Source organism: Megalopta genalis, chromosome 7 (assembly GCF_051020955.1).
Source record: "Megalopta genalis isolate 19385.01 chromosome 7, iyMegGena1_principal, whole genome shotgun sequence".
Classification (NCBI taxonomy): Eukaryota; Metazoa; Arthropoda; class Insecta; order Hymenoptera; family Halictidae; genus Megalopta; species Megalopta genalis.
In genome coordinates, this window is record NC_135019.1 from 16,787,211 (window position 1) to 16,810,021 (window position 22,811).

The window sequence follows — 22,811 nt, forward strand, 5'->3', positions numbered from 1 at the left end:
ATATTATTACGCCGTTGATAAAGTTGGCCCAGAGATTAGAGATCTTTTTCGTCGATGGAAAGCATCGCGTCGTGGAAACTGTTCTATCACCGATTGCATCTAATTTCATACACGTGCGCAAATAAATCTCGCTCGCTACTCTGTCGTCGAGTACTGTGACGACACAACATGTACACATAATGTATACGATGTACGATAGCAATTATGCGCATACACGCAATCTGTCCCCACAATTCGTAGGAACGAATCGATTACGAACACACTGGAACGGTTAGAGTCGGTTCCTGGCCAGGTAGAGGTAGGACACTAGGCTGGGGACAATGATCGCACTCGGTTCGGACAATTTAGAGGTTCCACTGGATTTGCTGAACTGTCGCATGTACAGGCCGAAGGTGGACACGTCGCTGGTCGCTTCCTTGAGGGCAATCGTGAATCGGGTTCCGTCTCCGTCAGCCTCTTTGTGCATGCTCCAACTCTCGAACGGAAGCAACGTGGAGTTCAACGCGCTGGGCAACACCAGTATTTTTGACTGGTCGTAGACGGTCGAGCTGATCTTAATATCGTTGAATGTCACGTTCGACTCTTTAACAACACCGCAGGAAGCGACGGAATCGTTGGAACATTGCGTCAACGCGCACGTTCGAATATCGGCTTCCGCCGTGAGACCATAATGACGACAGCCATTGAACGCCACGGCCCGATAGATGCTGGATGTTATGTTCGATTCGGGAGCTACGCTGCCTCGGAATTCGCAACAGAAGCCTCTGTGGCACACGGTTTTATTGAACGGAGATTCGTTCAACGGAACGGTCTCGAACGGCTCAAGGTTGTCGCGCTTAATGTGAATCGAGTCGACAATGTCCACCCTGATGTCCAGCTTGTAGCAACTTTCCGCGGTATCGTTCAAGTTGTCTTTCTCTGAGAAAATCGGAGGTTTCTGCGAGCTCTTCTTTGGTATCCGCGAGACCAGTAATCGGCTCTGTTTATGCCCAGTCATGGTCACGTTAGCTATCCCATCGTGCCCTGGAAAATCGTGGAAAGAATCAAGGATAATTCACCATCTGCGCGCGCGCTTCCGGTTTCGTTTTATGGAAAACGGAGCGATCCCGATACTATCTAGCCAGCCGAAACTGAAATGTATCATATGCGGTGCTCGATTATATCAAGGAACGAAAGCATTTATAGATATCTACCCAAATAGATGCCGCTTCCGGCGCTCCCGAGATCCGGATTGTGGTACCCAGACGCCAGCAGATTCACATTCTCGCTGTAGGACCATCCGAATTGCGTTTGAACGGCTGAAAGAGAATTCGAGCTCGAATTTTGCCGTCGGTGTTGTTTACGTAGCCGATGAAATTACCTGTGAGGAACGGTGCCTCGGAGAACCACGCGGTGCTGTACACAATGTCCGTGACGCCCTTTAACCTGGTCAGATTGAGCGGCGGAATCGCGTATAGTATGTCGAAGCATATGAATGTGCCGAACGTGACGCCGAAATCGGTGTCAAAGGTGACGATTTCCGGCGGCTCGACCGTCGAGAATTGAGGTTCCCCGTAGAGATTCACCTTGCGATACCTGTTCACAGCCCGATCGGCAACGACCGAGCGGAGTTCTATTAACGGAGTGTCACGTGTTTTCTAGCCATAACCGGGCTCGATCTGCGAATAGCTTACGCTATCGGCAGTAACGTAGCTGTTCAGCCAAGAGTTGTAAAAAAGATCTGGGTTAGAACTAGCGAGAAAAAAAATGTCACCTAGCGACAATTTTGCCGTGTCGATCGAACGCCATGTTGGTGTTGTGGTAGACCGTCCCATTGGCGAGAGATTCTTTTTCGGCGATGTTTATTACCAGATAAATGCTATTGTCCCGCGCCGCGCACGATAGATCCTTCAATGTCTGCGCGAACATCGACGAACGTCTCGATTAGAATGCACGCCGCTTATGGGTGAGTTAATAAACGACTTACCTGGCTGACGTCGGTTCGATTCTGCGTGCACGGGACATAATGCTCCTCGGGAGAAGGTATAGCCGTCGTCCAGGGTGCTATCTTGGATCTCGGCATTTCGTACGACGTTAATCCGTCCTCCGGGAACACTATGATGTCGGCGCCCTGAAAAACACGACCGACAGATATAAACGCGGATTAAGAAATCATCTCCCCGCGCAGGGCCGTTGTTTCTCTCACCTGTTGTTTCGCCATCTGTATGAACTCGATGTACGTCGCCGCGTTCTTCTGCAGAGTTAGCGCGCTGTTCCCGTGCTGGACGTACGGCGCGAACTCCACCACAGCCCCGACATAGTAATTACTTTGGTCCTGCTGCGTCACCTGCGAATTGGAGCAAACTATGCGTGCCGAAGCGATCTCTAATTTCTAAGCAAATTGCGACGAGCTTTTACCTGTTGCGAAAGCTGCACCGTCAGCAACAGTCCCAAAAGACTCGTAGCCACACGCATGGTTGCTGCACCTTGTGACACACACGTTTCAGACGATCGCTGGTAGAATGGAATGGAATCCAACGCGCGTCGTCGCTGTCGAAGCGATTTATTATTAAAAGAATTCCCGATAACGAAGAAACTGACGCGGTTTTAAATGGAAACCTCGGAAGACGAGGGCGACGAACAAAGACACGCTCGCTCGGCGACGGGACTCGTTGTTAAACTTCGTACCAAAGTTCCCGGATAGTGGTTCCAGATGTTTTTGTCACGTGTCGATGAAGTTCGGAGAACGCGGTTCGGTATCCACGTCCCACATTCCGTCGGGGGAACGTCACATCCAATCGTAATCGCTATCAGCTCGCTGTGTCATATCTCTATTCGCCGGTATTTTCCGGCATGCTAATCGGTTATCTGTAGCGCGAGACTTCCTTGTATTGTAAATAGAACTAGTGTACGACCACGTCGGTAACGCGGAACATAATAAGACATAGGTAAACGAACGATCTTCGGTATCCCGGTCCTCGCGAATCCTCGACTCCTCCTCGATTCGCGTGGCGTGCTCCATCGTAATTTCGATTTTCGGCGAAATCGTACGCGGCACGAGATCCACGTGTGTATGTATTTGGGTCAAACGAGAGGCGCGCCTTATGCGAAACATTACGCTACCTCTGTTCTTATAAAATCTAAAACGAACCGATACGTATTTCCCCGGTGTTCCGTGCTTTCCGAAGAAACGTTTTCGCTTGTGTATTTCACGGACCGCGTTTAGAGCTCTGAATGCAAGAAAAAAAAAGAAAAAAAGAAAGAAAAAAGAAAAAGTAAACGACACGTGGCATGCTGGAAATTGAAAGAGGCCCGTCGACGATGAATAAAACTGGAGCAGCATTTTTCTGCATCCCGAGACTCGTCCCTCGCGCCGATATATCCCGCCCCTACTCGACCGCACACAGATAAAACCGATGATTCTCTCGTTACTCGGCGTACAACATCAAATCTTTCCGATGATCGATAGCGCTTGTTTTTTCACCGTCGCCGGTTATCACGAGTCTGTCCACGTGCTATTCCAAAAGGTTGCCAACAAATTTCCGAATCGGAAACGGATGGCTGTTAGATGTCGGAGTACCGGTACAGCGACTGTACCGTATCGTACCGTACCGTACCGTACCGTACCGTAACTGTACCGTACTATACTGTACCGTACCACATCGTGCCGTACGGTAGATACATTTTACAAGACCCTTCTGCCCGTTAAAATTTCAAAGGAACGCGCCCGACTTGGAACGAGCGTTCCGGTCGATTAGACGGCTCAAGCTTTCACAGGAGATAAAGTCTCGGCCGAGGGGAGATTATTTTTTGCTGAAGATCGTTAATTGGGGCTAAGAGAAAGATCGACTACTTTTCAGATCGTTGCACGGAGTTGATTTCAGAGCGTTACAACAACGCGCGAAATCCTCGACGCGTTTCAACGTTGCGAAACGCCGGAAATTCTATTAACTCGGACATCGTATGATCTTTATTAGAATGCTCGATCAGCAGCAAGTCACTGTTTCAATTACCACGGATTATTCTGAAATAGTCGTGATATCTGGTCTCTGGTCTGCGGACAAACAAAAGTCAATCGATCGATCGATGATTGAAACGATTTGCAATTTCGTATCAGATAAATCGAAACCACTTCGCTTTATTAATTGGCAAGAACGTCGATGACGACGCGACGTAAAAATAAGCGTATCGATAAACGATAAGGGGCGAAGGGTTTCTTCGGTCGTGGAATTTGCGAAATTTCTTCGGGTCGCGCGGCGGAAGGGGACGGAGATTCGGCGGGGTCGGCGAGGAGGGTGGGGTGGAAAAGGAACTCGCACACGTTCGAGATTTGGGGAAGGATTCGCAAGGTGTGCCATAGCGGGCTAGGTGGGGGGATCGGTGGCGAAAGAGCGAGAGAGGGCGGAAGAGGATGAAAGAGAGAGAAAGAGAGCCGGTACACGGGTGGAAAGCTACCGGGGTTGCGACGGTGGGGGTTCACGGCGTCGAAGCAGCAGTGCGTCGCGACGCTGTCTGTCACACGGTTGCCGTTCCTCTCTTATCTCAATCCTTTCTTCATTTTCCGACTCTTTTTCCACGACTACGCGTTTGCATCGCTGTCGCTGGGACACTGTCGTGTGGTCGACCACTATCTGGTCCATCTCCTGCGCTCTCTCTCTTTCTCTCTCTCTCTCTCTCTCTCTCTCTCTCTCTCTCTCTGTCCGCTTATCTATCTATCCGTCTATCTCAGGCTTCTCGCTATTCTTCATTCTGTGTTTCCCGCCCCTCATTCTCTCTCTCTCTCTCTCTCTCTCCTTGTTCTCGGCAAGCCTGCACTGAAAATCACGCAACCGTTTTCCTCTCTCCGCCGTTCTCTCTCGCAGCACTCTTTCTCGGCGCACACATTTCTCTCGTTCTGCCGCACGCTCTACAGCAAAACTCTATCCACGGTACACACCCCGTTCGGTTTGCTCATTCGTTACTCTCCCATTCGATACTCCTCCGATCTACCGCTCGGGTGAAGTTCAATTAGAATCGTTCGATCGGTGATTCACCGGCTCCTCGTGTTCCCGCCCGACGCGGAGGAGAGAAGGGAAGAGAGGTCTTGGGAACACGGTGGTGTTGTGAACGCACAGGGACAACACCTGGGTCGCATGAATGTCGTTTGTCGCGGTAATCGTTGTTTGAAATTCGGCACGAGTCACAGAGGATTGTTCCTCTGCCTTCGTGGTGAGTACGACCCTGCAAGATTCCGATTCGCCTTTCGCTCTGCCGTTCCTTTCGTTTCTCTCTCTCTCTCTTTCGCTCTTTCTCTCTTTTTCTCTCTCTCACTCTCTCTCTCTCGTCTCGAGAACTTGCTAATTTGACAGCTCCGCCTTTTTTCGGAGGATACGCGGTGTCCGCGTTCGAGCACCGTTTACGCTAGCCTAGCCGCAACGTTCACGCCAGTAACTGGAAGAGGAACTGGGAGCGATTATCTCGTTTCCTGTTTCTCATTTCCCGTTTCCGATTGGATCGCGGCAACGTTGAAGCGTACTCGAAACCAACCACCACGGTCAACGGCAACTGCAACTGCAACTGCAACGACGACTGCAACGGGAACGTCGACGCCGCAACCTCTCTCTATTTCGACACCTATCCGTTTCTCATTTGCTTCTTAATCGAATATAAATGTTGCATCGGATTCCCCGAGAGAAGCGAGAACGGATAAGCCGTGAAGAAGTAGCAGCATCGATCGGCGGCGTGCCGCGAGTCGAGTTAAGCTTGGAACCGAGCTATATCTCCGTGCCGATGACGCGTCGCGTCGGACGCTTTTAGATTGCTGAACGAGCCCTGTTCGATTCCCATCGATTCCACGACAGATCTCGCCTAATTAACCGAGCGGACGACGAATGTCGGTTGCCGCAGGCTTTACCGCAGGTTCCGTCGCCGGTGCAATCGTGACTAGAGTACACGACGTGTCGCGTCCACGTTGCACGTTGCACGCACGATGGGACGCCCCTCCAAGATCGCATACGCCCAGACACGTGTTCTTAGAAAAGTGATCTTATCTTGGTCTCGAGGCATCGTGTCTTTGTGTACGCGATTCGAAAGATTCGTACAAATCACGATGCTGGCCGATCGATCAAGTTCGAAGGACCTTTGGTCCTACTTTTTGCGCTTCCAGCGATATGCAAGCTCTGCGGCAGATGTTCGAAGGTTTCGGTTCAATGATCCACAAAGCCAGGAAAGACAAGTTCGAGAAATGTTCTATCGATCGCGACCAGTCTGTCTCGCGAAATGCCGAAGCGGTTCCTGTCGTGGCATGGTCAAGGTCATCGGTAAACGAAGTCATTGGTCGTTGGTAATGCGAAGCCGAGCCACGGAGCGGGTCGCTCGTGTACAAAGCGCCCCGAACAACAAATTAGCAAGATTCGATTGGTTTCCCTTCCATGATCTCTCTCTCTCTCTCTCTCTCTCTCTCTCTCTCTCTCTGTCATCTCATTTTTCGAAAAAGAAAAGAATGAATCGATCTGTGCGAGATTCTAGTCTTTTTTCGAAAAATAGTTATTTACTCCCAAACGTGTGACGAGGAATGTTTTGTTCATTTGTACGACAGCTGTTTGATATTATGCACAAGTAAATTCTCCCCAATTGGCCCTCAACTTGCGCACAAAATTGGTCAATTCGAGGAGAGCAGATACGATTGTTCGAGTCTTGCGGCTTGTTTTTGTAGTTACCGCTTGTCAACGAGTGAAAAAACAACAAGCCGCGAGGCTCGATTAATCGTACCTCCCGTTCCCAAATTGTTTATTTTTGTTTCCAAGCTGACGGGCAATTAGAGAGAATTTATCGTAGCTATTCCCTGCACGTTCGTAAATGAATTTATGCGTGGAACACGGCGCGTTTGCACCGCTGTACGAATGCTGCAATCTAGCAGGCGCTGGGATTATTCCCTCACGGTTCGAGAACTGGTTTTGAATGGGGAAAATACAACACTTTCACTACGCTTTCCGGTAATTCACTGTAGAACGCGATTCAACTTGGTCGAATGATTCTTTTCGACCAAGAAATAATATATAATTGCCACTAGCGATCTCTGTACCACGAACAAACAAATAATAACGTTATTATTACGAATCGTGGTAGCCGAAGATCACTGACAGCCAACATCACACGTATACGACAGCCGTGAAAGTGTTGAGAACGGTATCGAGCATGCGTGTGCGTCGAGCATCTACCGTAGTTTGTACTGTATTCGTATGTTGTTCCACGCATTCTGCCGGGTCTCGAACGAACAACGCACTCTTTTTAAAAACACTCGGAATACATACGTAGCGTCATTGAGGAAGCACGTCTTCGTATCGATGACGTTGCCGACCTAACCCGACCCGACGCGACCCGACACGACCCGACGCCAAACGAACCGACCCGACGCGTTCCGAACACGCAGCCCCGGATGGGTACGGTAACCGAGTTACGAAAACTACCGCTGAGTCGATGCCGTCGATCATCATTGTCTCCGACAATAGACCCTTTGATGAATAGGAATCAAATTGAGGATATTGGAAAGTCGGCCTCGCTAATTGATCCGATGCCGCATAGAAGAGTTATTCTTCTTCGTTCGCGAACGTTCACCTTCGAATAGCCTGGGTCTGATCTGACCCAGCGCGATAACGTTCCATCGGCCCTGTGTACGCCGGATAATCGGAGCCGGTGCTTTCTAAAGAAACGCGATCTCGACAGGTGTGTCGAATCGAAACGTTTCCAAATGAAGCGTTTAAAAGCTTAAGTAGATTTCACGATTTCCGCCGGTCGTTAAAACTGGGTTGAAACTAAGGATCGAACGTTAAATGATTAAACATCGAAACTTACTTACATTTTCGCCGAGCCAATTTAACTAGTTGCTCGTTTCGTATTGATCTCCGCGCGCGTACGGTTCGCTTGGAAATGGACAGCAAATGTCACCTTACAGGTACACTTTTCGAACTCGTTGAACGTCGCGCACAATCTCCGTAATTCAGTGTCGGTCCGCTCGAACTGAATACCTACGAAGGGCGACGCGAACGTGCACGTGACCACTTCGCTCTCGCAGACGTGTTATGTCGCGACGCCGATACCGTACGTGTAAGATCACAGACGAAATATCTCGCGACGTCGTAATACCGCCTGTGCGATGCCGTGAACGTGTTATCCCGTGACGTAATACCGTTCCTGCGGAGCCATAGACGAGCAAACACGTTTCAATTCGAGAGCAAAAACAGAAGCGCGTGTTTAGTCGTCTGCGACACCGTGCGAAATAGACGAAATATCTCGCGATGTAGTGCCGTCTGTGCGATGCCGCGGAGGTGTTATCCCGTGACGTAATACCGTTCCTGCGGAGCCATAGACGAGCAAATACGTTTCAATTCGAGAGCAAAAACAGAAGCGCGTGTTTACTCGTTTGCGACACCGTGCGAAATAGACGAAATATCTCGCGACGTAGTGCCACCTATGCGATGCCGTGAACGTGTTATCCCGTGACGTAATACCATTCGCACGGTGTCGCAGAGACTAGGAAACACGCGCTTCTGTTTTGGCTCGAGAGTCGAAGCGTGTTTACTCGTCTATGGTGCCGCAGGAACGGTATTGTGTCGCGTGATAACACGTTCGCGGCATCGCACGGACGGCATTACGTCGCGAGATATTTCGTCTGTGACCTTGTACAAACAGTATCGGTGTCGCGACATAACACGTTTATGGGAGCGAGACGGTTGTTGGAAAAATAGATCGGCGATCTAAACGCGAAATATTAGGTCTAGTAATAATTGAGCCGTTTATTTTGAAAGTGGCATAAGAGAGTCACTTTACCGTAATGAAAAGTGGTGATTTTTTAATGTTTATACGAAATTATTTATACTGAGAAAAATATCAGTATCCTGAGATAACAAATACAAGTAAATCTTCTCGAAAGTTAGCATCCATATTTTTAAACGTGTTAAAACGCAAACCCTTAAATGTATCGACTTAAAAACAAAGTGACTTATGTCACTTTCAAAATAAACTCAATTAGTGTCGTTTCTTAGTGTTTGTTTAGAATCCTGCTTGCCGCTAACTTCATCAACGTAACCTACAAACGCGTGACACACATGAAAAGTGTGAAGCGTAATTAACAAGCTTTGCGGCAAAAAGTTTGTGATCGAACTGTTTTACTTTGCGAAACTAGGGTTAAAGGATAGAAGATGAAGAGCATATTCGGCATTGCATGCTTTCCAGCTGGGAAGAAAAGCAAATGTTTGGTGGAATTTTAAAGGAATTCTTCATTATGAACTCTTGTGTGCCAACCAACCAAACCATTACAAGTGAAGCGTATAGTGCACAATTGGAAAGGTTAGACCGAGCTTTGAGGGAAAAAGAACCCGCGCTGATTAATCGGAAGGGCGTAAATTCTTCATCACGATAACGCACGACCGCATACTGCAAGAATCACGGCGGAAAAACTACGCCAGTTGGAATGAGAAGTTCTCCCACAACCTGAATATTCTCGAGATATTAACCCCATCCAATTATCATTTGTTTCGTTCCATGCAAAATTTCTTTTTGGAAAACATCTCAATAACGAAGAGTGCCTCGAAAACGCCTCGACCGAATTTTTTCAATCGAAATCACAAGAATTTTACAATAGAGGGATTAAGATGCTACCTGAGCGTTGGGCACAAGTAGTTGAAAACAACGGCGACTATATCGATGATTAAATTGTTTTGTTTCGTTTAAATAAATTAGTTCTAAAATCGTATTGGAAAAAACGACATTAATTATTACTAGACCTGATACATTCGTTTCCGATTCGGGGAAAATGTGTTCGCTCGTGAACGCGCACCTCTGCGTCGCTCGAACTTTTTCTCCTCTCGCCGATATCGTCGATTCGAGAACCATTGTCGCGTGTGTCTCGTCGTTCACAAGTTTTTTTTCCCTTGCCAATGAAAATCACGTAAACACGCGCCCAAGCTTTTCAAAGTTTCCCGACAGACGGAAAGAGAGGAAGCGTGAGACGGAGTAGAGCATATCGTATCGCCCCAGCGGACGATTGTTATTAATATAATGGTCGATTATTAGCCGGATCATCGGGTTTGCGTGTGCTTCGCAACACGAAGGAAAGGGTGAACGATGAACGGCGAACAAGATCCATAGGAAACGTGTCTTTAATTAGATGAAAGTAACGCGGCTAAATTAATTCCGGAGAAGGAAGTACGAGAAAAAACCGAGTGGAGGAGTCATCATCATCATCGTCATTCGATGCTTCCATCTAGCTGATTTGCTTTGCTTCTCGTTCGAGAGAAGTTTAAAGGCCGTCGCCCACTTCGCGACGTTGCACGTAAGCGACGGAGCACCGAATTTAATCACGTACTTTAAATACATAGGGTGGTACAAACCGCAAGGGGAATGATTCTACATTAAATAATAGTAATAAAATCGTTACCTTCGAGGTTTCGATTCTGGAAAAAATATTGTTGAATAGAAATCAACTGTCGCGTCTGACCATGATGTACCAATTTTACTTCTCGACATGCTACGTACATACAGAGTGTTCCGGAAATGGCGGGTTCCTCAGATCATTTGAAGCAACTTCTTCCTTTACAAAAATTTTCTCCGAGGCACCGTTAACGAGTTATTAACGAAAAACAGTGACCAATAAAAATCGAGTACGGCTGACGCGAGGCGGCCCAGCCAACCAGCGCGCGAAGCCCAGTTCCGCTCATTGGTTCGGTCGCCTCGTGCCAGCCGAGCTGGGATTCGACCGCTCGACCGATGGCGCCGTTGGCTCGGCCACCTCGCGGCAGCTGATCTCGCTCTCATTGGTCACTGTTTTTCGTTAATAACTCGTTAGCAGTGCCTCGGAGAAAATTTTTGTAAAGGAAAAAGTTGCTTCGAATGACCCGAGGAACCCGCCACTTTCGGATTGCGAGGCATTTTTGGGACACCCTGTATACAGGGTTCCACCCAGTTCCGCTGATTGGCTCGGCCGTCTCGCGCTAGCTTATCTCGCCTCTCATTGGTCACTGTTTTTCGCTAATAACTCGTAAACAAAGCCGCGAATTGCATCTTCGCTAAGGAAAAAGTTACTTGAAATGACCTCAGGAACCCCCCATTTCCGGAGTGCGAGACATTTCTGGGATACCCTGTATAACGCACGCAAACCCGGCGAACTTTTTAACTCATTTTTCTCGAGAACGAAGCCTTAACCTTTTAGGTACGGCTGAATTCTGCACGAGGCTATTTCTCTGGACGGCAGAGTCTGTTATGTACTGTACAGAGCGTCTGCATATTCTGTCTGTATATTGTTAAGATACAGTTATATTGTTAACAGTTATATTGTTAAGATAAGTCTGTATATCGTAAATCGATGTGAAGACAAAAGAAGTGTGAAACAATGCATATGAAGACGATTATTTGATTCAAACGATGACCGAGTGAGCTACTAGAGTAAGCCACTATAGTGATGCGTCGTTCAGAGAAATGATATCCGCGAAAGCCACTGTAGTGATGCGTCGTTCAGAGAGATGACATCCGCGAAGGCTACTATAGTAGCGCGTCGTGCCTAAAAGGTTAAATAAAAGAATATTATTCTTTTCCTCCATTTATTTCTGGAAACGTGGAATCTCTACTCTCCCGGTTATATGTATTTACCGTCAACTACTGACCACCCTGTATGATCGAATACTTAAAAGCTCGAGCAGAAGATTTGCTGAAACCTGTACACCGCTACCTGCTCATCAGAGCGTCAACGCTAGTCGAATGTTTGCGCAGACAACGCGTTATTTGCCGGACCATCGATCATAAGAATTCGATCGGCGTCGTTGTATTTTATTTAGTGGAACGAGAAGCAACGATTGATGAGAAATCTTGCGAGTTAAACGCAGTTTTACGGGGCGAAGGGGCTCGAATATCTGCCGGTTCATTAAAAATAGTCCGCGAGAAGGGTCGAATTTGTTTGCCACTGCGGACGATTGATTCGAGCGATCGACCTACTGGTTTTGCGTTCTAGAATCGCGCAGGAATGGTCCGCGTCCTATTGGAAATAGCTTTAAAGGCATAGGGGTCGCGGCGGAGTCTTAGAAGTTGCTCGAACAAGGCCGCGAACTCTTCAATTCTGTATTTTTCATCGTTAAAGTGGCACTTGCATGCTCTACCAGGCCCACGGGTGGAAAGAAAATATATGAAAGGGCGAAGGACGCGGCGGAATAAAAGAAATTGGCTTACGAAAATGGCTTGTTTGTTGCCCTTCCCCTCTTCGTTACCAGAATCGGCGGGGACTTTTTTTGTGAAATTCGAGGCTCCATCGCGAAGAAATCGATAGTCGCCGCCTTGTCCCTTTATTTTCGCTCGTCCTCGACGGACCGAATCCTTTCTCCTTAAACAAGCGGGAAACACGAGAACGGGGGACGCGAAATCGGGATAATGGCGCATTGAGCGGCCGGGATTATTTTTAACGTTGTCCAGCTTCTCTCGGTTAGGCTCGGATCTTGAAACGCGAGAGCTACATATATAGAAAGCACCGATCTCGGATTACGTGCCCTGCTTACTCGTTAACGACTAGAATTGCCGAGCACTAAAACTAACTACAGTAAATTCTCCCCAACTGACTCTGGGCTTGTAAACAGAAATGAACAATTTGGGAAGAGGAGATTCGATTATTCGAGCCTCGCGATTTGTGTTTATAGTTGTTAATCGGCGACTATAGAAACGAGCCGTGGGACTCGAATAATCATATCTTCTCTTCTGAAATTGTTTTTGTTTACATGCTGAGAAACAATTAGAGAGAATTTACTGTAGTCTGTATCGTCTTCTAAAAGAAACTATACCGCATTTATCAAGTGGTTACGTGGTTTTTATTACATTTGTTCATCTGAACAAATTGATATATTTGATATTTATTAATTTACGGGGGAGAATCCTTTCGCAGAACAAACAAAAGTTTAAAAGTTATGGATTAACATAACATCGAGAAAACGATACACTCGACGAGGAAACCCAACTATTTGCAGTAGATGTTAAAATTCCCAAAAGTCGTATTTGAATTGTTATCGTCGTCGTATAATGCAATATGATTCTTTTGTTTTAAAATAGTACGGCGTCTAATGGATGTTTGCGATGATATAAAGTAAAGACGGTGTAGTAATATGGGGCAAGAGGTGGACCCATTTATGGCTTTATACGCAAATAAAAGATCAAGTGAAGTATGGCCTGTTTGCAGAGGATAAAGATTAAATTTGAGCCTGGAGTAGCTATAACTATGATCATCGAAAATCATTCGACAACCCATACGGAAGGCACTTAAACGGCACTTAAAAGGCACTTAAATTGGGGTTCAGTAATTTCGATCTGCTTAGATGGATTAACCACATCATTACGGTGATCAGAGCATTATTCTAAACGAGATCGAACAAGGGAAATATAATATAAGTATCTCAGAGCTGTAATATTTTTGAAACAAATCGTGATACTCTGTTAATAAAAACCATGTGCATGGTACAATAAATTCTCTCTAATTGACGCACAAATTGTACCCAAAAATGAACAATTTGGGAAAAGGAGATACGATTAATCCAGTCTCGCGGCTTGTTTTTATAGTTACCGGTTGTTAACGACTATAAAAATGGGTCGCAAGGCTCGAATAATTGTGTCTCCTCTTCCCTAAATTGTCTCTATTTTGTGTACGATCTGAGCGTCAATTAGGGAGAATTTACACTTATTTATGTATTTTTATATATATAATTTAACCTCTCCTCAAATTGACCATTTTTGTGTACAATCCGAGCGTCAATTAGCAAGAATTTACTGTACGTATATCCAGTGATTGCCCGGAAAAAGCGTCATTAAAATCCAAACAATCGTAAATTAAAGAACCTGGAACCCGCCATTTTGTCGGGTTTGGTAAATCGAGTAACACGAAGCAATCGTGTTGCGTAGAAAATATCTAGATCAAATTTATCAAGACATTATCCAGTAATTGATAGTTATATCTAGCAATAGTCCACTAAAGCGTCATTACGATCCCAATAACCGTAAACCAGAGCTACTGGAGCTTCGCCGTTTTGTCGGATTTTGTAGTCCCGGTAACGTCGAACAATAAGTTTCGAAGGAAACAGCTGGATCGCATTTATCAGGACAATATCCGGTAATTGCCCACAAAAATGTCATTACGATCCCAATAATCGTAAACTAAAGATACCGGAACCCGGCGTTTTGATGGGTTTGGTAATACGTGTTTTATAAAGCAATAAGCTTTGAAAAACGGGACCCCGGATATTTGTCCACCACACGTACCCGTATGGTTCTAGATCGGGAGCGCTGGAACATCGTAAAATCGAGTGGAAATTATTTCGCTAAATAAAACAACGATTCGGTAAAAAGTTCCGGTGGAAAGTTTCGCAAGTTAGCTAATGCGTTCGCATCGCTCTCGATGAAAACGTTTTGGCCGCGCGGCAAGGCTACGGTCGTGGTTGTTGGTCAGAGGAACGAAAGCGAGACGGGGGCGATCGATACCAGCCGAATTAATTGGCGTGTTTACTTGACGGTGCGTTTCTCTCTTGAAGGTTCCCATGGCGGAGACGACGGGGGTGATGTTGACGGCGATCTTCGGGACGGTCGGAGGCCTGGTGGTGCTCGTGTTTCTCGGCCTGGCGGCCTGGCTCTATCTACGCACGAGAAAGTTGAAACAGAGGAACGAGGACTTCGTGGCCGTGAACGGGGATGATTTTTCGGACGAGCGGCACGGCGCGTTGGCGGATCGAAAGTACGGTTTCTTGACACTGACGACCCCGCTAATTAGCACGAAGGTGTTCGGGTAAGCAAAGAACGTGAACCGTGCATCTAGCGAGCATTCGTCGTCGGTCCACGCGTGCTCTCGCAGGAATCGAAAGCAATTGCGATATCGGTTTCGGACCATCGAATGGATACAAGGACCGAATTAATGTTACAACTGTTATAGATACAGTAAATTCTCCCTAATATTCCCTTAGCTTTGAAAGAAAAATGAATAATTTGGGAAGAGGAGATACGATTATACGACCATCATTATATGTCTCATTTTTATGGTTGCCGATCGTCGACAATGATTAAAACGAGAAGCAAGGTTCGAATAATCGTATCTCCTCTCTCACATTTCTCCATTTTTATTTACAAACTGAAGAACAATTAAGGAGAATTTACTGTATATCAGTCTTGAGTTATATCAGTTTCGGTTTCAATCTTCGATACTTCTATAGTTATTATGACTGCGGATCTTTATGCAAAATAAAAATTGTTTAAGTTGAATGAAAGATACATAAGTTTGACGAAAATATCGTTTCCCTTTTGATAATTTTCATAAAATGTACATACTGTACATTCGTCTTGAGAAATCTTGTATTTGGCCTAGTCATTGTTGTCACAGACCCATCAAATCCATGAAGTCTAATTATGACTCATGCTTACCGAGAAGATAATAGGCAAAAAGGCGATACTAAGACTGCAAGTAGACAACCCGGGAGCTATATCATTATTAGAAGCGGTGTATAAAAGGTCAAAGCGTGTAGATATTAAATACGGATACGTTTGATAAAAAAAGGTAATTGTTGCCGTGTATGCTCCTCTTTATGCGAAACAACTTTTTGTTCGAAACATTTTTATATAGAACACGAAGTTTTCAAGAACGCTTAATGTGACGGATGACTCAACGGTCATATGCTATCATATAGACGATATTTAATAACATAACGAACGTAATTAAATACCATACGATATCTAATGTAAACTCGAACCATTTGTTTACTAAAATCCGAAACAATATTTACAGCATAAGTCGAACGTGTTACGGCACAGTTTACGAGATAACCTAATCGTTCACGACATTACGCAAGCGACAAAAGCGCGACGTTGCCATTATAATTGAAAATACGGCGGATCATAAGATTGTGAATAATCTACGACGATAAATATATTTTAGATACTGCAAAAGCAAGCATTAATTTGATAACGACTCTGAAACTGATACGAGGGACCGATAAATAACAGTTTGAAACAGTTAATTTCGAGACCGTTTCAGCCCCTGGTCTCTCGCACCCACCACCGCTACCCTCTCGAATCGCGTGGTGGCCCGACGGTGGCACGATGGTGGCCCGATGGTGGACAAGAGGGTGGAAGAGCCTGACCGTCGCGTCGAGTTGATTCGAGTCGGTAAATTTGTCCGTAACTCGTCGCCCGCTCGCCACGGGTTGCGAGTATTATCGATCGAAGTGGCAACGGGGTCGAGGAAATTTCACGCAAAAATAATAAGCGCAATTACGTAAGCGGCTACGGCGCGACGTGGCGCGGCGTTTCCAGTTGGAAAATTGGTCGGCGACGTTCTCGATTCCGCCGGCGTGACGGGAGGGTCGCGAAACGCGGTCGCGTGTCGTCGAAAGGCACAATGGACGGCTGCCTCGTAATTGCCGGTAATTACTTCCCTGTTATCATCTACCGACAACCTGGAACGCCGCGGAAGCGGCCCTCGAAAGGGCGTCTCTCCCCCCCTCTCTCCCTCTCTCTTCTACTCTTTCCCCTCGACCGTCTCAGACGTTCCTGTTTTCGAGGAGCGCGTCAACGGAAAAATAGACGGCCAATTCGGGGATGTGGAGGAGATAAACGATCCCGAATGACTCGTCGAGGGTCGTCCGTCCTCTCGAGAAATGGAAAACCTCGTTTGACTTCGCTCGGATCGATACGCGCGTTCTTCCGAAGCGGAGGACCGCGATCTCGGACCGAATGTTGGTCAGCGGCGAATCCACCGTCGCGCTCCCCCCGTTTCACAGCGTTCGAAAGTCGTTCTTTCGAGGGGAACAAAGGGCAGACGCTTCTGACACAGGTTTCGCGCGGAAATATTGCGTGTCTCAGAAAAAACCTGCGAAGCTGCTGCGCTTCCGAACTTCCGTTGTTCCCGACAAGGTGCCAATTGGAAGAGTGCCAAGTAGTCGAGTGTTTCGTAGTACTTAAATCGACGACACGCAACAGATGCCACTTGTTACGTTGTACACTATACCTGGCTGATTTTACGGTATTCGCTTCGATCGGCCGTTCGGTTGTTCGTTCGGACACACGGTCGATCGTGTTTGCTTCGCGGCAGCCGCGAAATAACTTAAAGCGAGGACAACTCGATCGAGAGCGGGAGGATCGAAGGGATTCGATTCGCGTTGGCTTTAGAGATCGGAAAAATCGAATTTCGAATAATCGAGTCTACTTGTTTTAAGAAGGGAGAAGAAAATAGTTCAGCCGGGATTATGTAATATTAAATCTCGATGGTAGTCGGTGATTCTCGAAAGGATTGCTCGAAGAGTTAACCCTTAACCGGACTGTCAATTATTGTCGGTTATTGTTTTAGTAAATATTGCATATTTCCAAATTAGTTAGTGCAAGGAAATTTACATTGAAATAGTGCAAATTTGATCACGTAATAGAGAATTAAATGAATGTTTAAATAATTACGTTAACGTAGTATATCGATGATGACTGAAACTCAATATGGACGCCCACTTTAATCGTATATTTAGGAATGTTTAATAGTACGTATCCTGCCATTGATTTCTTTACTAATTTACCATTTTCATTTAGACGAATCATAAATCGTCTGATGTTTTCGCAGTATTCTCATAATTTATTAATCACCCCTAACCTAGTACAGTAAATTCTCCCTAATCGACGCTCGGATTGTACGCAAAATGGACATTTTAGGAAAGAGGAGATACGATTATTCGAGCCTTGCGACTCTTTTTCGTAGTTACCGATTGTCAACAACTATAAAAACGGGCTGCAAGATTCGAATAATCGCGTTTCCTCTTCCCTAAATTGTCGCTATGTTGGGTACAATCTGAGCGTCAATTAGGGAGAATTTACTTTTATTTATATATTTTTCTTTTCATATACCAGTGTTGTTGTATTTTATTTATACCGAGTTGCCCCCCGGTATAAATAAAATAAACAAATCAATCAAAAGACTTATTTAAAGTTGCGTGGGCCCGCCGCTGCCACCATAATCCGGTTAAGAGTTAAGCTCTCTCTCTCTCTCGGGAGGGAGGGTCGATGCCGAAAGAAAAGCATTCGAAACCGGCCGATTTAACAGATCCGATAGTTCCAGCGCGAGCTTGATGGACGGTTCCATGGCATTGTTCCCCCGGACGTGTAACTTTCGCAGCTTCCGGTCAAAGAGCTCGAAAAGGTTTAAACTTTCCCGACAGCGAAATACACAGCGTGAAATCGATTTTGTTGCGCCTCGGGGGCCGAGAATTGTAAGTGTAGGGCATTAGGATCGCCAGCGGCCATTACGCTTAGACCGAACGACAACCGGACACGTATCATGCTCGATCGAGATACGGTGCGAAAAAGAAAGACTGGCCTGCGAACGTGCTCGAAATTGATAGACTGTTTGACATATGACCCGCTGATAACCGATAATCGGGGGGAGAGAGAACGTCGGGGGCAAGCCGATTAATTCGCCGCGAGGAAAAAAACGGAAGCAATTACCGCGCGATGCTTGGTACACGTACGTGCATACATGCATGCATACATACATACATACACACATACATACATACATACATACATACATACATACATACATACATACATACATACATACATACATACATACATACATACATACATACATACATACATACATACATACATACATACATACAGCCCCGTGCAAAACTTTCGAGACCGAGATTTTTCGGAAAAGCAACGTCCGCGAGAATTCGGCCGAACTCAAGGATGCGCCGGGCAGAACAATGCCGGACAAACAAGTTGTTTACCATTTATCTCGGTTAAAAATGTTTTGCTTCCACGGACGGGGAAGAAAAAGTCCGTTCGTCCGTAGACTTTTGCGCGCCACTGTATATCGTTAGTCGGGATAATTCGGTGAGGGGCAGGGGGAGGGACGTAAGGTGAAAAGGCGGGGGTCGAATAAAAGAGCCTGCGATAAAGAAAGAAAGCGAAGGATACAGGATGTGGAATATTGAAGATACCGAGAACAAGGCGACGGGTAGGAATAGAGGGCTAAAACGAGGCGACGACGGAGACGGGTGCGGAGAAAGCGAGAGAAAGAGAGAGATAAAGCGAGAGAGAGCGAGAGAGAGAGAGTGAGAAAGGGTAAGAGGGAGGGAAAAAGCAGGGTCTACGAAGCAGAACGAAAGGGGGAAACGGGAATGAGGAAAAGCGGAAAATGGTGGATATCGAGAGGAGGACAAGGGCGTACGGTGGTTGTAATGTTGAATTGGTCGGCAAAGGATAGCTGGACAAGAGGACGCTGACGATGGAGGTGATGGTGGTGGTGGTGGCGGCGGCAGCGGCGGCGGCGGCGGTGGTGGCGGCGGTGGCGGTGGCTGTGGCTGTTGGCAGTGGGGGTGGCAGAGGTGGTAGAGAGAGTGAGAGAGGTGGTGGAAGCAGTCGATGGTGGTGGTAGGTAGCGAAAGGTGGTGGTGGACGGGGTCGAAAAGGGAGGGGAATGGATGTCTTGGTTGTAGCTCGTAGCTCGTAGCAGGAGCAGGAGCAGAAGGGGGTCGAAAGGTATTCTCTGCCGAGGTACGGGAAGAGAAGGCTCCGCCGAGTGGAGCGAAATGGTGCGGAGCGGAGTGGAGCGGCGCGGAGCGGCGCAGCATGGCACGGGGATGGAACAGGATGGTTAGGACCAGTTACGGCTAGGTAGGAGCGAGGGTAAAAGCATCAGGCGGCAGAGGAGGCGTAGGAGAAGCCGAGCGGCCGTAGGGTGGGGGCTGGCTCGCAGGGGTAGCGGTGAATTCTGGGGGTTGGAAGCAGCTGAGTACAGTACGCGAGTAGGTCACACCACGGCGAAGAGCGATAGTTCGCGGTTAGCAAACGGTTCGTTCGTTGGTTCGTTGGATCGTCCGTTCGTCCGTTTTCGTTCGGTTGGACGAGAGAGAACCCATTGCGCTCGTTCGCACCGGGTCCGCGTTCTCTTCGACCACCTTGTTCTTGTTCTCGCGGCATCGAATCGGTCGCGTGGTCGTTTTGCCTTCGCGGAACGGGACGAGCGAAAAAAAAATGGGTGATCGCGCGTCCACGGCCGCGTAACCGACGACCGTCGTCGTCGTCGTCGTCGACCGTCGACCGTCGAATCGGATCGCGTATCTCGCACACGACAAGTAAATTCCCCGTCGGTTCTCTCCGCACGGGGACAACAGCCGTCGTACGAACAGCAAAACGAAAATCGTACGAACCGTTCGGTTGTTGTCAACAGCCTTTTCCGCGACCGAAAGACTGCCGCATCGTCGTAACTCCGGAAAAGATATTCCGTATCTTCGGCATAGGTAAACGATTCGGGCTCGCCAGCCGCGTCCCGAACAGACCGTTTCCCCATCGATCGAAGACACGAACGATCTTTTCTGTGTCCCCGGTTTTTCTTTCCTCGCGCCTCCGGTTTCTCGCTGGCTCGCACGCGTGCATCCGGTTCACCCTCGCCTCGCGCGTTGCTCTACGATACTACTACCACTACTATTACCGATATTTCCTCCTGTTGTTCGGCACGACTTGGCGCGACGGTCCGCGATCCTCGCGCGACCGACGAACCGCCGTTGTTCCCCCTTTGATTCACGAGACGGCGATCGAGAATCCGAGCGTGAATTCAAGCGTGAATTCGAGCGTGTATTCGAGCGCAGAAGGAAGAGTAACCGGGGGATCGAAGGTGGACAAGAGGGCAGGAGAGACGCGCAAACGTCCACGCTCGCTCCGATGAGTTTCATGCTTTCGGGGACGGAGCACGGCGAGCATTCTTGACGTTCGAAAACGCTTTCAAGCTTAAATATATAGTTCGTCTTTGGTGCGGAGAGGAGAGAGAGAGAGAGAGAGAGAGAGAGAGAAAGAGAGAGAGAGAGATAGAGAGAGGAGTGAGGAGAGGGCGGGCGAGCGAAAGAAGAGGACAGAAAGAGGCAGACCGAGGAAAAGAGGCTAGACGTCGTCGCGTCGCGTCCGAGAGATCCGTGAATTCGATTCCATTCAACGAACGCAAGCCTTCTTCCCTAGAACAACGAACATGCACGGTGATCACGCACTCGGCGTGCTAACGTTTGCGAAACAGGAGGCAAATTGTTACCGTTGATCCATCGATTTTCCCCCCCACGTATAAAATCCCGTTGTTGAAACTACCACCGTTATTTTTCTATCGATTTTCTTCGAGCGGAAGAGAGAAGCATCTCGAGGGACGCCAGATAGTTTCACGCGTCCCGTCGAGAGAGAGAGAAAAAGAGGGAGCCCTAAAAAGAGAGGGAGTAATAGAGAGACAGAGGGAGAGGGACGAAAATATCGGAGAACGAAAGAGGAAAGATCAGAGATGAAATTGGATTTCAGCTGAAAAGGATCGAGAATACGGAGGAACGCCGTTATCTTTCGCATCGACCGGCCGGATTAATTCGAAGCGTTTTCTCCGCTCGCGAGGAGAAACGAAGACGCGCTGCGGGTGGAAGGGATAGAAAGAGAGAAAAGAAAGCCACGAGGAGGAAGGAGGGGGGGTCTCGCGAAAGAAGAGAAGCGGAACAGAGCGGGTGAATTACCTGTTTGTACGCGCAAGAGCATCGAACTTATTAACGATTCGAGCGTCTCTCGTTGCGAGTCGGTGGCCGAGTGTGCAAGCACGAGAGGAAACGAACGGAACAACGAGAATATCACCGGTCGCAGAAGCAACGCGATTCCTTGGCCGATATCCTTGGCGAGCCTTGCCAGGAAACACGAGGGACAAGAGCGAATCATGCGATACAACCTGTCGACGAATGCGTTAGCGGCGGTACGACGCATCGAAATCACATAAACGATTAAGAGAGAGAGAAAGAGAGACATAGAGACAGACACACAGAGAGAGAGAGAGAGAGAGAGAGAGAGAGAGAGAGAGAGACGAAAAGGCTGCTGATTCGAGGCTCGGCGAACCGATTCGAGGAGACAGAGAGACGGAGAAATTCGTATCGAAACGAAAGAGAGAGAGAGAGAGAGAAGGGTAGTCTGAGAGAGTCGCTCGACGCACGATATACCGATTAAAGGAATTGGAATTGTAGCAGAGGACGCGGGTTCGATCGAACGACTCGGGAATAGCAGTCCGACCGCGACAGGACTCGTCTCTCTCGATCCATCGGATCGAACGCAGGCTCGCACGATTCGCTCCCCGTATCTGTCTAGCTCGGTTCTCGAGGAGAACACGATCGAATATGGAAATCGCAGCCTCTGCAATGTTGGATGGCCTGAAAAATAATCGAATCAGCAAGTTGGCACTGTCGCGGTTCTTGTCGCAGAGTCTGTGAGTAAATTAACCCGGTCGTTGGTCACGAGCACGTAATCGATTCGACGCGATACGAAGTAAAGAGGGTGCTCGCAGGCACCGGCACGTAGCGCGCACTAATTGATTGCTTGGCTTGGTTACTATGCTTCTGCCGACGAATTTGCGTATCATCGTCATTCGTAGACAGTCTCTCGCATATCCGGTTCGCAAAAAAAAAAGTCCGACTCGTTCGATCGCTTGACCCCACCCCCGCCCGCCCGCCCCGCAGCCACCCTCCCAGCCACCACGCTCTCTGGCCCTTGCGTCCCTTTGCGACCCTGCACCAATCATCCTTTACTCATCGATCTCGCCGCGGCCCGTTTCTTTCGATCGGACGCGCTCGGATCACGTGCGCGCGTCTTCTTATCGATCCACGGCTGGGAACGGACGAGGAATTCGGGAAGCCGTTCGATTCCGGGACTCGGCGGGGATTGATTCGATCGGTCGGAGGTAGACAGAAAGAAACGAGTCACGAGCGATCGATTCCCCCACGATCCGGAGATCGATCTGTTCTCCGGCCCATTAGCAAGGGGGAAGCTTCGATCCTCGATTAAATCGA

General features: G+C 47.7%; 2 protein-coding genes across 13 annotated transcripts in view; one reads left to right on the forward strand and one right to left on the reverse strand.

The window, feature by feature from the left end:
• Window positions 1–22,811, forward strand: part of Syt7 (Synaptotagmin 7) — a 46,956-nt gene that overhangs the window by 1,363 nt on the left and 22,782 nt on the right. For 3 of the 11 annotated variants that reach the window (XM_033472946.2, XM_033472947.2, XM_033472948.2), the window contains exon 2: window positions 14,514–14,764. In XM_033472946.2, coding sequence (XP_033328837.2) covers window positions 14,514–14,764 — 251 coding nt within the window. Of the gene's footprint in view, window positions 1–5,034; window positions 5,188–10,166; window positions 10,292–14,513; window positions 14,765–19,756; window positions 22,232–22,811 lie in introns of those variants that run through there. The other 8 variants (XM_033472955.2, XM_033472960.2, XM_033472959.2 and 5 more) reach the window with 6 other exon arrangements.
• On the reverse strand, window positions 68–8,409 carry LOC117221759 (vanin-like protein 1). Of its 2 annotated transcripts, XM_033472944.2 has the most exons (8): window positions 7,817–8,409; window positions 2,398–2,529; window positions 2,186–2,326; window positions 1,967–2,110; window positions 1,754–1,896; window positions 1,361–1,575; window positions 1,194–1,298; window positions 68–1,023 (listed from the first exon to the last, which is right to left on the reverse strand). In XM_033472944.2, the coding sequence occupies exons 2-8, from the start codon at window positions 2,452–2,454 to the stop codon at window positions 272–274; spliced, it is 1,557 nt and encodes a 518-aa protein (XP_033328835.2). In that variant the 5' UTR covers window positions 2,455–2,529; window positions 7,817–8,409; the 3' UTR covers window positions 68–271. The 2 variants fall into 2 exon arrangements, with proteins under 2 accessions (XP_033328835.2, XP_076379543.1); XM_076523428.1 differs by lacking the exon at window positions 7,817–8,409 and having other exon boundaries at window positions 2,398–2,661.